We start from the raw sequence: 15,261 nt of genomic DNA on the forward strand, positions 1-15,261 counted from the left end.
GATATCCCGTTGACAATATAGATAATGTATTTGACTCCATTCTGTGGATCATCAACCAATTATTCCTCATATTTTTGTCCCTTCGAACACAAGCAAAAAACTTCTCCGGCGAGTAAATAGAGGTACTAGACGACGGAGCACTTTATATGGTTTTATGGGATACTCGATTTATATGGTTTTCACACGTTTTTCTACTGAAGGTCCATGCTGCAATACACTTACTGCATTAAGCAAATGATGTAGGTGTGTAACGTAGATCACAATCCGCAATCAGCTTATTTTAATTTAATCTTTCCAAAGTCCCCCAAACAATCGCCTTTATTTATTTCAACAACGCCTTGGCAACCCAATATATTCACAATCCGAAGTTTGACGTTAAAGCAGCAATTATATTCGCCAAATTTGCGTTTGAGTCCCTACATAGACAGTTTTTCTATCCACTTCCTCAGTCTGTCATCAGTGGATTCCAGCACCTCGATTATGTAAATGTGACAGCGACGACGGCGATAGATGACCATCACGTTCTCCTATCACGTTCCGCTGTATCGCGCGATCATGTAAGCCACCGTCATCGCACGTATCATATAGATACGAGCGCGTGAGGTTGGTATCATTGAGAAATCTGAAGAGCCAATGAAATCCTTCGACACATCTCTGTCCAAGAATGCGTCGTCTGCGGAGTATTTGTAATAACGGTAATAGCAATAACAAACAACGAAAACATAAAATGGATGCAGTTCAAAGCTAAGTACTTCGCTTCGCCAATAGATAATATTATAATAAAGTACTCGTATTATGGTAAAGTTATGGGGAAAGTGTTGTATTACTTTCCGATGTGTGATAACGTAATCCATTATGCTAATGCTCGCCGGGAGATGCTGCAGTCATTGTATTTACTATATCGTAGAGAATGGCCAAAAAGTCGTGATCTTGGATTGAAACTAATTAATGTTGAAATGATAATGGAAGTGTAATCGCGCTAGCGATTTCAATGTAAGTAGTTAATAGTTGATTTCATCATCATCACTGGTCAACAATCCTAGGATTGGTTTAACGCAGCTCTCCACTCAGTTCTCCTATCAGCTAATCTTTTCACTCCTACGTATTTCTTCTCTTTCACATCTCTCTTTACTTGTTCCATATATTTTGTTCGTTATATAGTTGATTTATGATGATTAAAAAATCGAAAAGGAGTTTAACGATGTTCATGGTGAAACAAAACTCACAATCAGTACTATTCCACAAACTTTTATTGTAACAGTCTACTAGTTTCGACGTTTATACCGTCATTATCAAGACTAACCTCACTGTTAAAATAAAAGTTTGTGGAATAGTTCTGAGTTTTGTTTCATCATGAACATTTCATCGTCCCAACAGGTAACATCCAAATCAGTTAAGTTTAACGATGTTGATATGTTGAAGAACGTACTTGACAAATGTTGATAATTAAACTTCGATATAAAGTAATTGACGTTTAAATCACGGATGTACTTCAATTAGCAGTACTTTCCAATTTGCTGTGTGGAAATAAAGCAGCTCTATCGAATTCACTACCGTGCGCATATAACAATTGAACAACGTGGGCAATTATAAAGTCAACAGAGCACTCCAGTTGAAATAATTAAGAATTATATTGGTTTTTAATCGGTTATAGGGCATTTTTTAATTAAATAAACAATAATTGTTTGCTAACATATGCATTTCGTGCTCGTTTTTATGTCAGCATATGCTTGTCACCATGGGTTTCGAACGTGATAGGCCGATGACGCTCGCAGCGTGATAAAGAGAGCGATCACGGTTTCATAATCGCTGCTATCACCTTCCGTCGTGGGAATCGCGTTGCCCCTGGCAACGACATCGCTCTCACCCTTCTCACAGTTACATAATTAGGGCACAGGCCGTGATGTAACGCGCGCACGCTCCGTCACGTGTTTTCAAACAGTCGATGAAGATTATTTTTAAAGACTCATATCTCAGCTATAAAACATTATTCATCCGTGAAAATTTCGGAAAGTACATTTGAGGTAAGGATTTTATTATTCTAGTACTTTTAAAAAAGTTTGCATGTTCCCCATTGGTTTATATTTGAAGTTGAAATAAAATGATGCGCATTTAAAAATGTACGAAAAAATGTCCGAAAAAATGTACCGTGTAACCACCTACTCGTGTATCTTGTCCATGAGAATGTACAAGAATCTGTTCAGAAAACCATTCAGAAAAATGTACAGAATCTTGTACATTCTAATGTACTGTGTAACCAGGCCTTAAAAGAATTATTGCAACACAAAATATTTAACTAACCTGATAGCTTTGAGCTAAAATTTTAAGCTGTGCTCTTGCAGTTGGAAGAAAACGAGTAGTGAATTCCTTCCTCTTGGCATCCCATTCTTTTTTTGCCTCAGGTCCAGCACCAATGATCTTCTGTTGCGTACTTGGATCTTTGGCTGCAAGTTCTTCAAAGGCCCGTTCATGAAGAACATCTTCATGCCCTCTGAGCTGAAGAATCAAGTCATAAACTGCTCTCAACTGTGTCAATAGATCCTAAATAAAAAAATGAATAATCAATTTTAACTTGGTGCATGAAGCTTCACAAGCTAAAAAAATGCCAATTGTTAGACAACAAACACAAAAGAAACTATGTAAAAGTTTTTCAACCCTGAACGACTAACCTTAGTATCATTGTTTAGAAGGGTCCTCTTAGCCACAGTTTGTAAAAATGCAGAGTGTGCATTAATAATGTCATCCAATGCCTCTGCTTGCTGAATTTGCGGCATTAGTACAGCCCAGGAGCATTCCAAGACTTCAAACAATACATAATATTGCATTTGGTGAACAAAGTGTACCATTTCTGATATAAGCAAATGCATCTGTTGCTGAATTGGTCTCAACTCTAAAAAACAAAAAGAAAGTACGTCTTTAGGGCACATTTGTAGTTGTGCATAATTTACATGAGATAACTATTGGGTCATTTTTGAATCGGGGAATTTTGCAGTGGGTAGTATGGCTAGCCAAGGCTTAGCACTTGCAGCAGCATTTTCTGCAACATCTTCAGCTTTTTCGAGAATTACAATGCAGATCATAAGGAATGAATTTAAAGAAAGAAGTCCATTTATTTATTTCCATTTCCCCAAATCCAGAGAAGAAAACATATCATTAAAGTCCATACCACCAGGCATGCTCTGGAGGAGTAAGTGAGATGATATTATGATAATTACATACTATGTACAAACATAAGGGATGTGCAGAATCATATGGATGCAAAAAAACTTAATTTTCAACTTTGTGTCAATTTTGAGCCAAATGTTGAGCTAAAACTTAAGTTTGAGTGAAAAAAATTCTTATTCCCAACAGAGAAAGTTATTTATGAGAGCAACAAAAATGAAACTACAAACATGAAAATAATCATTTGCAGTGAAACTTGGTAAATAAGGTTTGTATTTTCATGAAAAACTGTTTTTCGGCCGGAAAGTTGGCGAGTGAAAGCCATTTTACAACAGAATGGATATGACAAGAGCCATTGCCAGAACATTCTACAAAGTCACAACAAAGGATAAAGATGCCTTGAAGGAAGAAATTGGATTTCCGGACAAAGACAGCCCTTCAACCAAGAAGGCCTTCCTGCATGTCCGTGGTTTGACTGACAGAACAGGAAATATTTTCTGCCAGAGCATAAAATAAAAACAATTTTTAAGCCACATATGAAACTTAAAAATTGCCTGAGGAGTGTGAAGGACACAATGCCTTTCTAGAATAAGGAATATATGAGATACTCTGCCAAGACTGTCCCAAGAAATACATATATACATCAGCAAAACCGGGCACTCCATAAAAACAAGAATAGAAGAACACAAGCGTGCCATTCCACAGACACAACCAATGAAGTCAGCATTTGTAGAGAATGCAGCCTCGGAACACACGATTGACTTTCAAAATGCTAATCGCCACAGTGGGAAACTTCAAACCCCAGCTAATCAATAAAGGTTGAAACACACAGAAATTCGGCCCTTAGAGACTTCACTTTCATCTTTTTCATAAAATGAGTGCTGTTTCAGCCCCAAAAAACTCAACTTTATATCATCAAGTAGAAATACTTTTGATAAATTCACATCCTTCAAATTTATCCATTGCAAGTCAAAGAGATCGCCAGAAAACACTCCTTGGAGCACTAGAGAATACCGATCAAGAACCCTCCCAGACCCCTCTCAAAACTCTCACCTTACCAATCTGTAAGGACAGCCTTCATTTTAGTTTAAGCAAGAAACAAAAATTCTCTGTAACAACTGTTTAATGAAGCCATGTTTTCTAAAACACATTCTTATTCTGAAGCAAAAGTTCAAGCATCATCACGCGTGGTGTGCTATTCAATCTGATCCATTTCCCCCAAAGCCAGGTCCAGTTGTGCCACTGCTCTACCAGTCTTCCATCCCATCAAAATACAGATGATTCTTCCCACCTGCACCCAAGCCCAAGTGACTGTACAGCCTGCCCAAAGGTCCACCTCGAGGGAGTCTCACTGAACCCCACACCAATCCCTGCAATACAGTTGCTTGCACATGACAAGGTGAGGTATCTTACTCACAAAGTGCAGGGCTCAACAAGAAAGAAGCTCATTTATGTAAAAATAAAATTACCCATCCCATCAAGAAAATGAGAACTGAGGGTCTGAAAGACCAACATATTAGTTAGTTTAAATAAGTAATCATTACTCGGAAGTACTGCCACCAATGATAAATTGCTAATAGCAGAAGAGCTGGTAGTGCACTTTCTGCAAATGGTGTACACCTGTAGTTGCACCCAAAGAATACACGCTTATTTCTTGAGGAATGGGAATTAAAATGAACTATGATAAATAGCAGCTATGGGCTCACCAATAATTTGTCATGGCATTCTTTTCATGGGGAGCTTAAATGAGGAAGCCCTAAGAACATAAAATCCCAAAAAATCTTCTGGAGAAATGTGAAGAATACTTTAGTTGTACATCTGCATGACAAGTATGAACTCAACCACCTCTTATGGTACCTGAGCATTCAAAACAAAGCCTTCTAATGAGGGAAAATGGGATACAGATAGCTGCCACTTTTGGATGCACTATTGTACTATGGACAATGGAACATTTGGACACAGTGTTCAGAAATGGAAGCAGACCGGCACTGACAGATACCTCAATCCCAATCACCAGCAGCATGGTACTACTAACACAAGGTAGGTCTTTGTGCATCCAGTGCTGATGCCTTTGTAGTCTATTTACAATTTTGTATCAACATGTGCATTAATTGCTTGGTAGCCAAAGAGTATTGTTTATTTGATGAGGAAAAAGAGCATTTAATTATATTTCCACTGATAAATACATAGGTACACACCATTAATGGAACAAAGGAAGAAGTTCAAGTTATTCTACATTACAATGCAACTGCGAGACACCACGGCACTCAAATAAACACTTGCTATAGCAAATTGTCACTTTACCGCAGGTGGAGAAATAATAGCCAATAAAACCATTGTCAACACTTAAATAAGAACAGGATTAGTGTGACGACGGAGATATTTCTATTTGATACACTTAAGTATGAATCCAAATGAAAGGTGACGTTTTTTTGGCATCAATAAATTTTCTTACCTTAGTAGCAAACTAGCCATTCAATTTATAAGCGCCATATTGAATCAAAATAATTGAAAGCATTGCGTTGTCAATCATTATCCCATTGCACAACCAGCCACACCACTTTTCTATGTACTTAATTAGTGCATTTGTGATCGTTCCATTATTTTGGTATTTTCCACTGAAAATTCAAATAATTGCTGGTAAAACTGAATCACAGTTATTTAATGCCTTCAATACTTCCATTGGTGTATGTTTATTGTTCCTTTACGCCTTGCGAAAGTTTTGTGAAATAACGTATCGCATTTGTTTCTGCAGACTAATACGGTGAAAGGTGGTAGAACGATCCTGACTCGGAAGACTTTTTCTATCATTCAATGTAATATCTTCATTATCTACAATAAAAAGTCAGGTAAGCATGCATAATGATGTCATTAAAATTGCAGTTGTTTAAAAAAAAAGTTCTATTTTGAGTGTTACGCCTGTGGCATCATTGAAATAATACATTGAGTGTATCAACAGCACTGCAATAAAAACGATTTAAATTAAAATTGGTAATATAAGAAAACTTATTAACTTGATATTATTGCACGAAAAATATAACACAGATATTATGCTGATGCTGATTAAATGAACTACATATTTACCGAGACCAAGAACTACATGTTAGCTTCATTTCTAACAGATCGCCAGCAATTACAGAGATTAGGGACTCTAGGTATGGGTTTTCTAAGAACTACATGTTAGCTTCATTTCTAACAGATCGCCAGCAATTACAGAGATTAGGGACTCTAGGTATGGGTTTTCCGGCTATGGAAACTCTTGCTACGGCGAATACCAACGCCATAAAGATGACGTAATAAACAAATTTTTAAAATGCTAATCTTAGGGCCAATTGATGGTGCATCTGCTACTTCTCGTAATGGTGGGGGTCTCGCAATAACCCATACTCGCTTTGACACAGCTCCACCGTATTTTAGTTTCAGAACTAATAGTGAAAGCTAGTTTGAATATGACTTCAGCATTTGTGCAAAAAAATTATGAAATACATAATAAAAAACAATGTTAGTACCTAACCAGATAATTGGGAGCCGGAGAACCAATATTTGACTGCACTAAGTTTCTGCGCCTATTTTTTTCCTTTAAACATGTACATTTTCAGCTATTTACCAATGCATAACTTACACCAATATATGGAATTGTTGGAAAAATCCAGAATACTCATTTAGCTAGTCTGCTTTTATGAAACAAATGAACAATACTTCTCAAAATTCTCTCATAAAGCTGGACTTACCCGGAAGTTTACGAAGCATCTTCACTGAGGTGACTTGCCTCTTCCACATACATGAAAGTATCCATTCCATACGCTTAGCCCTCCACAATGAGTTGAATAATAATAAGTATGTGGTCATTTCTTTTGGAGTAAATATCTGTAAAGAGAAGCAATGTAAATACTGATATCATACCATAGAGCAATGCTGAATGAAGTATAACAACTAGGAGAAACAAACACTTACCCTATATCAGGGTTGATTGATTTAAATCACTTTGATTTAAATCATGATTTAAATCACTTGATTTTTATTTTAAAAAATCAGGTGATTTAAATCATAATGTGATCTACATGTTTGATTTTTAAAGAGTCAAGAAAAGGAAGCTGTAAGTGTATAATTTTGATTTTTATTTCTTAATTAATACAATGAGTGTATCCGTTGAAAAAAAATTGTTTTCTGATTTAACTTCTAAGCGTAGGCGCCATACAAAGTTGCAATTACAGAATTTTTCTATACTTCATATGCTTTAGAACCTCATAATATTGCACATTTGATACTTCCAATGGCAATTTTATATTATGCCGGTGTAATTTTTAATTTGATACCATTGGCATTTCCATAGTTCTCTCCCCTGATTGACTAAATGTTGCATTAAGTTTAGAGTATGTTGCCTCTTATTGTTTCTGCAAACGATCATTCTCCAATATGCTGCCCAAATAGTTAGTTTTGCAAATAACTGAATTTTTGATGAATGGAGAATCATAAAAATCTCATTTAAATCAATAAAATCCGATTTAAATCAATAAAATCTAATTTAAATTAAAAAAATCAACAAAAATGATTTTTTCGAAAAAAAAATCATGATTTTTATCAACCCTGCCCTACATTAATTATGAGCAAAAATACTGATAAATGCGCATGTTATAAATATTTCTACTGAAAAAGAATCACACAGAGCCAGAGGAGAACCCAAGAGTATCTTCAGTATGATTTCCAGGAAAAGCTATAATATTATTTAACAAAATTTCCTTTATATTTTTCAATCAGAGAGATTAAATTTTTGGACAAAGGTAAATCAGCTACCGTATTTCTCCGAATATAGTCCCACCCCCTAATTTTGAGGCTTCAGTTTCGGGAAAAGTTAAAAAAAAAAATGTGTTTGAACATATTCCCCCCCTTTACTTTTACCACAGGCATTTTTGAAAAAAAAAGGGGGGACTATATTCAGACATATACGGTATTTCAAATGCCTGCTTTGATACCTCTATAAAAAAGATTCGTCTGCACATTTGCCACTGCCTATTAGTTGCCTCAATAGTCCCCCACAGTCAACCTATTATGAAGTATACAACCCGAAACATGCAATAGCATTACCCCAATTACTGATTGCAATAATATGATGAAAGCGTTTTTTTTCTGATTGATACCAAAGACATTTCAAAAAATCATCCAGATAACTCAAAGAAATAAGGGAAGTTGACAGTGTTTTGCAAAAGCTGGTTCTAAGGCCCCTATTAGCCAAGGCAACCAGACGCGCAACCGGTGGTGCGTCTGGTTGCCTCGGCTAATAGGGGCCTAAGCAACCCAAGGTGGAAGGCGCGGTTGCGGGGCTCAGGTGACTGGAAAGTCTGGTGGCGCATCTGGTTGCCTCGGCTAATAGGACTCATTTGATTCTATGCCCCACGACTCACCAGTTCTACCGGACGCGCAACCGGTTGCGCGTCTGGTTGCCTCGGCTAATAGGGGCCTAAAATATAACAATACATGACAATATGAAAATTAGCAAGCCAGCAAAAACGTGTCCTGTACACAAGGGTGACTTCAGGTGACTTTGGGATGGAATTAAACTTGCACTTTCATAAAAAACTTGATCACACTGGCTGAAAAATACAAAGGACAATTTAGTAGTACAGTAAACTCCCGATTATCTGGGCTGATGATGGGGAGAGGGCAGCACGAATAATCACAGAACACGGATAATCCAAACTTTACTTTTATTTCTTGTAATTTTCATAATTTAGGATTGCTTTCCTGAATCGACTTCGATCTTTTTTGCGGTAATAAGGTGATTTTCCTCGTATTCCTACTGCTACATGTAACATCTGATTTCCAGAAACCACGCACCAATGGCTGTGAGGTCACGGAGTCAGAAAAGTGGTTTGCACGACTTCAAAACCACGGCGCGACGCCGGAAACTACACTGACAGGCATAATGTCTCGCACAAGTTGCCCAGGATACAACTGCTGCCGGATGCGGATCCAAAATCACTGAGCCCCATCCCGCACTGCAATGCTTAGAAAAGAGGAGCACGAAACTCCTGTGAAGGCAACGGGCACGCAAATACGCCATCATGCAGTAGCATTTATAGTAAAACCAGGACTTCAGGCAAATTGTCCATGAAGGCGAGTGCCTGGCTATGTCTCATGCTATCTCTACTTCCATTTCCCCGCTGCTTTCACTTCTACTATTCCAATTTTCTCCAGTTTGGTCTTCACTGGTAATGGCGTAAACATGCCCGAGTGCAACGAAATCTCCGGTTCCGGTTGCAGTATTTAACCGCATGCAAGGCCACGGCAAAAATTGCACATCTGCGATATGAAATATACAATCGTAGACTGTAAATAACATTCATCTGAATTTACGAATGACTTACTATTGAAGAATCTTCTAAAATTAATCAAGATTTTTTCTCCTGCCACTAAAATCGTCGTCTAAAATGCTACAGCAATGTCAGAGTGGACTTCAAACATACCTTGTCAGCAAGTAGATATAATAATTCCACTTTAAGAAGGGGATTCTAATGGAAACAATTAGCCTGGTGCAGCACTGTATTAAAAAAATGCAAATACCTCGGTGCTTTTGTGTCTGATTTTATTTTTTTATAAAGACCGCAGAAAACTTCGAAGGACCGTGAGCTCATGCACGGATAATCCGCAATCCACAATAAACGGCACCCGGATAATCGGGAGTCGGCTGTATTTTGTCCAAATTTCAAAAGTCTAACAGAAAAAATTATGGCATAAGATATTCAGCAATTTGGAAAACAATCATATCTGTAATATTGATATTAGAATTGACAAGTTGTAATTTTAAATGTCCACAGATGGGCACCAACAACATAACACAGACAGGCTTCCTGAGTAAATATTTACATTGAAAAAATATCAAATGGATCGACCAAGATAGTGATAAGGAATTGCCAAAAACACTGAGAGAAAAGAGAAGCCTTTAAAATACGCTACAATGTAAATAGGATTGGCATCCGCCACATCACGTGGCGCAACGGTTTGATGAAGACAATGGGCTTTTTGACGACAGTTCGTATTCTTTTGATAGTGTAATTATTCAAATTTGAATCATAATCATATACGAATGTAAATGAACCAGAAATATTTCCGGCAATGCATAAAAATAACATAACCCTATAAACAGAAGAATAAGAACCTCTTGAAGTTTACACATAAACTGACATTTTCTCCTTTGTATACTTAAGACTTTCTCTTAAGTTCATACGGATTTTAATTAAATGAAAAACAAGTACCGAGGCAAGAACAATAATGCAAGTAAGCACAGCTGAAAAAATTTGAAATGTAATGGTATAAGAAAGTACTTACAGCTCCTATAGGCCCATCAACATGATAGTCTAAACTGAAGACATCCCATCCAATATCTCCAGGTGCAATTTCTAGCTGGTGAACATCTAACCTATTTAATATATCAGCAGATTGGTGCTTCACATTAGTAGCACGAATGGCAGACTCTAGAATACCAGATATATTGTGATGATATATACTTGAAGCCGGTTTCCCCAACTCAGGCCTAAAATCAAAGAAAATACTTTCTTAACTATAACAGATACAAGCAGAGAAATGTTGGCTTAATTATAAAAGCAAAAGCAGTGCATAAAAAACATTCATTTTCAAGTAAAATTATTATAAAGCACGAAACATACTCAAGAAGCTCCATTAAGTAACGAATAAAATCTCCTTGGCCAAGAAGTAAAAACTGCCTGAGAGCCAGGAGATGATCTTGAAAGCAGTACTGTTCTTTCATTACAGTCAAAACTCTTAAAGAAGTTTCCCTGTACGCAGTATCCATCATTGCCTGAAGGCCACCATCACGATCTTCCATAAACAATGCCTCCACTGCAAAGAATGTAATAAGATAATTATGGATTATACCTAGGTGAAACTAACAACTATGTTACCGTATCACAAAATTAACTCTTTAAGTCTAAATCTGATGGAAAAAAGGTAGTAGACCATTCAAGCAACTGCACTCAAAGGTGCAGACAAGGAAATTTTCAAAAATAAAAAATGAGACCAATATGACAGAAATGCAATGTCCGACAGTAAAACTAACCACTAGTTTTTTCCAAAGCTTGCTTCAAAGCTTCACGTCCCCTCAATGGAGTATGGTCTTCACAAACTTCTCGCAAAAAGTTGATACTTTTACCAGTAGACAGTATCTTTTTGGCCTGCGACATGCTTATAAAAGTCGGTAACATTGTTTCCCTAAAATAAATAAAGATTAAATCCACATTAATATTTCTAATAAACCACCAAAAAATATATCTAACAAATATAGTAAAATAAAGACAAATAAAATTAAACTGAATAAATGATAACAACACACACACAATCTCCACCAATTCTTACGACTCTAAAGCAGCAGATCATCCCAAAGATCAATTAAAAGTAATCATTCCTAAAATACATTTAATAACAACATAGAAGGTGCTATGTATTGGTGCATATTGTTAAGTTAACTCATTCATAAATATATACATAGATATTAATTATGAAACTATACCAATTTAATTTGAAAGCTCACCTAATACTATACTTTTCATGCCAAAGTCTGTCTCCTTTCACAGAAGAATCAGAAGCAATGAAAAATTCTCCATATGGATCATCAATCTCTCCATCCAAAATCCACCGACTCAGCATTATATAAAGCGGCTTACAAACCTATTAAAAAATAAATATTCTATTTTTTAGAGAGACAACACTTCACAAAATTGCAAAGCTGAATGAAAACTAATGTAAGAATTAGGTTTGACCTGAAAAAATTTAATGCTTTTTACATCAAAGAAAGTCAAAATATATTGTGTTCATCAAAAAATACAATAGGGTGGTTTCCTATTTTTTTAATGGGGAACTTGCATGAATTTTTTTTATTTCATAGGCGGACAGAAAATTATTTTCTGAATACAACAAAGAAAACCGCATGTAAATCTGAGTTTTCCTTCGCAAGATATTTAATGATAAATATAACGAATTTTAAAGCGCGGGAAAAACTCCCTCACCCCCCAAGCCACTGCCGACGAAGCCTCGATGACGTCAAAGGTGCCTAAACATCACGCGAAGCTATTGTTGTGATTGTTTGTAATAGTTGCCAGCAGTTGTGAGAGCTTCGTTTGTTAGACGTGTTGATTATTTTATATTTAAAGATAAATATCCGACGATAGAGGCTTGGAAGCCCTCGTATTTTGCATTATTTATAATATTAATATCTGAGTAAGGGCATAAAATATAAAACTGGAGCAGTTAAACCAAACATTTGATAATACCTAAATAACATCGTTGTTGGAGTCTGAGCCACGGCCATTGGAAGGGGGATACGTTAATTGTAAGTTGATGTTATCGACGGCATATCATTCATTTAAGTATGTAATTAGAACGATTTTGATGTTTACTAATGTCCGCTTAGCTTTTATATACAATAACTTCATCCGTTTATTTGTAGGTACCGGAGAATTCGTCGTTTAGGACTGTCTGTGCTTGTATTATGGGGTGAATTCCAGTCAATGCAACTTTTGCTCGCTGATTTGAGACATCTAGGAACATTTTTGTGCCAAAATAGTGTTATTTTCAACGTGACATCTCCCGTTAAGCTACTGCTAATAATCACAGTGACAGTGGTTGTAATGCACAAAGTTTGACAAGGTTGAAAAATATCGGCCAAGAGTTATCAGTGTTCCATCGTGATTGAATTGTAAAAAGTGCTATTACGCTATTGATAAATGTCTAACAGTAGTGTAAAAATTGTCAGTGGCGTGCTAATCTCCGTTGTTCACCGTAGACATGACATTTCACGATCACGCTATTGAAATAAAAACTGTGTGTGAAGTTTGTTAATCCATTATTTCAACGAATAGTAGTGAGAAATGTCACCTGTGTCACTTGTGTGGGCTAATTTAAGGGTTTAAATCAGTAAATAAATAGTTGTATTCATCATAACGAGTTCTGTTATTGTAAGTTGTACGTGATGAATATAATAATGTGATAGTGACATCCTGTTTTTGATAAGAGTATTTGCCTGTTTCCCACTATATTTTTATGGTATATGCTAGTATATTGTTTATGGATTTACCTATATTATTGAAATAGGTTGTAGCTTGAGTGTGTGTTGGCAGCGGAACCGATTCGCGATCTCACATGTGGATTGTGTGCAGACTGTTTTGCTGTGAATTCGTACCGTAGGACGGATGGGACTACCTTCTCCGTTAATCCGGCGTTGCCAAATTCAACAGCACAGCTTACGATCGTTATCCTCCAGTATTACAAGTTTCTTTTACAACTCGATTTTCCGCCGACGTATAGCAATAATTTGTCTTAACAAATTCCATGAGGGTCGTGGCATCAATTTTTGGTGTCCTAAAAAAAGGCTGGTGTCCTAACACCCCATGCCACACGCCTTTTAGGCGGCTTGCGGGGTATTATGTAGACGTAGATGAATTTCAGGTGTACTATTCGAACGAGTGGCAACGTTATCATCCATTTTTCTGATAACTAAAACATACGAAGTGAAACGCTTGTACTTCATCATCCCGATGCCGCATTATTAATATCCCAAGTAATAATCCAGGCACAATAGCAATAGGAAAACTTGCCCCAGAATAACAGAACAAAATAAAGTGACGATGAGCGGCTAAATACTCCCTCAAAACAAATTTTACACCATGCGCTCAGCGTATTTCCCTACTCCCTACGGTTGTTTAGGCACCTATGACGTCACGCCTGGCCTCGGCAACGCTCGGGTGTCTTCGCGCAGTGGTCGGCTCAGAGAAATTTTTCTCGATTTTAAATGCAATTTTTTTATTTCTTTTGATGTTGAATGGAGAAACTGAAGGTATTTTTGCGAGCTAATGTATCCATTTGACTTATTCAAAATAGTTTTTAGAGCAATCTACGACCCATGCAAGTTCCTCATTGCCTAAATCAAAAGATTATTACACCTGGAGTACGTATTTCATGCTTTTACATTTCCAAATGATGCTATATATATTTTTCGCGATTAAATGAAAAGTGAAAAATTTCAAGCACGCAGAAACGCGATGGCTAAGTATGAATGCTGGGAAAAGCCCATATGAAGTCATTCTGGTTCAGGCTGCCGCTGTGTGAGGCCACCTTGGTGCAAGGCTATGAGTGCCGCTACGATGCAGGCTGCTAGCAGGGTACTCTGCTACCTTGTAGCACTTGGCTTGTAGCAGGTAGCACTTGGCTTAAATAATGGTTATTAATACCCTATCCAACGAAGGAAACTTTCCGACCATAGGCAATTTTAATAAGTGATTATTAAGACATGTTTCCCTGAGCCTAGTGCCTCATGCATGCATTGGTAACCTCAGACGATGTAAAACTCTTGACTACTCATATAGCATGTTTAGGTGCCTGTGTTGTCAAATGTAGAGTGGCATCTCATGGCCGCAAATCTGGCCTTTTTCAAATGAGGTTAAATTGATCATTAACATTGGTCAAACTGGAACTTCTAAAACCAAATAATTTGTATATTATGAATACACTAATGATGGGTAACGAATCGCAATCAAATGCCTTTCGTTTCCTTTAATGAAGGAAACTACCCTATTGTTTTCTTCCTTGCAAAGGGTAAATAGTAAGTATGTATATCAGTGGGGTCATGGTGTCCGATCGCCATTCTGGCACTGGTAAGACATAAGACATAATAGTCAAATAACACTTTTATAAATTTTGGTGCCTAAAAATTTCTAATATATATACATACATCCACATACAAAAAACATTTTTACAAGAAAATGTAAATTATAATTTTCAAAAAAATAACACAGAGAGTAATATTTAACTCGTAAAAAAAGTCAAGGAAAGTGTGTTCTGGCACTGCTAATTTTGCCATTAGACCACTGAAACATATACCAATACAGAATCTTAACTAACACCGGTGATAGAAATGACATTTTTTCGATCAGGGACTTACAGGTATCTAGAGTAAATTAAGAGCAATGGATCAGCTACTCTTCTCATTTGCTATTAGCTACAGGACTACATGTACAGCCTTAATTTTTAAGCTCAAATTCATTTTGATATAAATCATGATACATGTGACGAATGTTTCTCGGGTTCTCA

The 15,261-nt window shown here is 36.7% G+C and overlaps 1 protein-coding gene across 1 annotated transcript in view; it reads right to left on the reverse strand.

Moving 5' to 3' along the window:
* Positions 1-15,261, reverse strand: part of LOC124161307 (gamma-tubulin complex component 3) — a 37,976-nt gene that overhangs the window by 3,922 nt on the left and 18,793 nt on the right. Inside the window, exons 9-15 of the mRNA XM_046537616.1 lie at positions 11,708-11,844; positions 11,237-11,388; positions 10,827-11,019; positions 10,489-10,693; positions 6,894-7,029; positions 2,670-2,890; positions 2,302-2,541 (exon numbers count right to left, since the gene is read on the reverse strand). Coding sequence (XP_046393572.1) covers positions 2,302-2,541; positions 2,670-2,890; positions 6,894-7,029; positions 10,489-10,693; positions 10,827-11,019; positions 11,237-11,388; positions 11,708-11,844 — 1,284 coding nt within the window. The remainder of the gene's footprint in view (positions 1-2,301; positions 2,542-2,669; positions 2,891-6,893; positions 7,030-10,488; positions 10,694-10,826; positions 11,020-11,236; positions 11,389-11,707; positions 11,845-15,261) is intronic.

This window comes from Ischnura elegans, chromosome 6, assembly GCF_921293095.1.
Source record: "Ischnura elegans chromosome 6, ioIscEleg1.1, whole genome shotgun sequence".
Classification (NCBI taxonomy): Eukaryota; Metazoa; Arthropoda; class Insecta; order Odonata; family Coenagrionidae; genus Ischnura; species Ischnura elegans.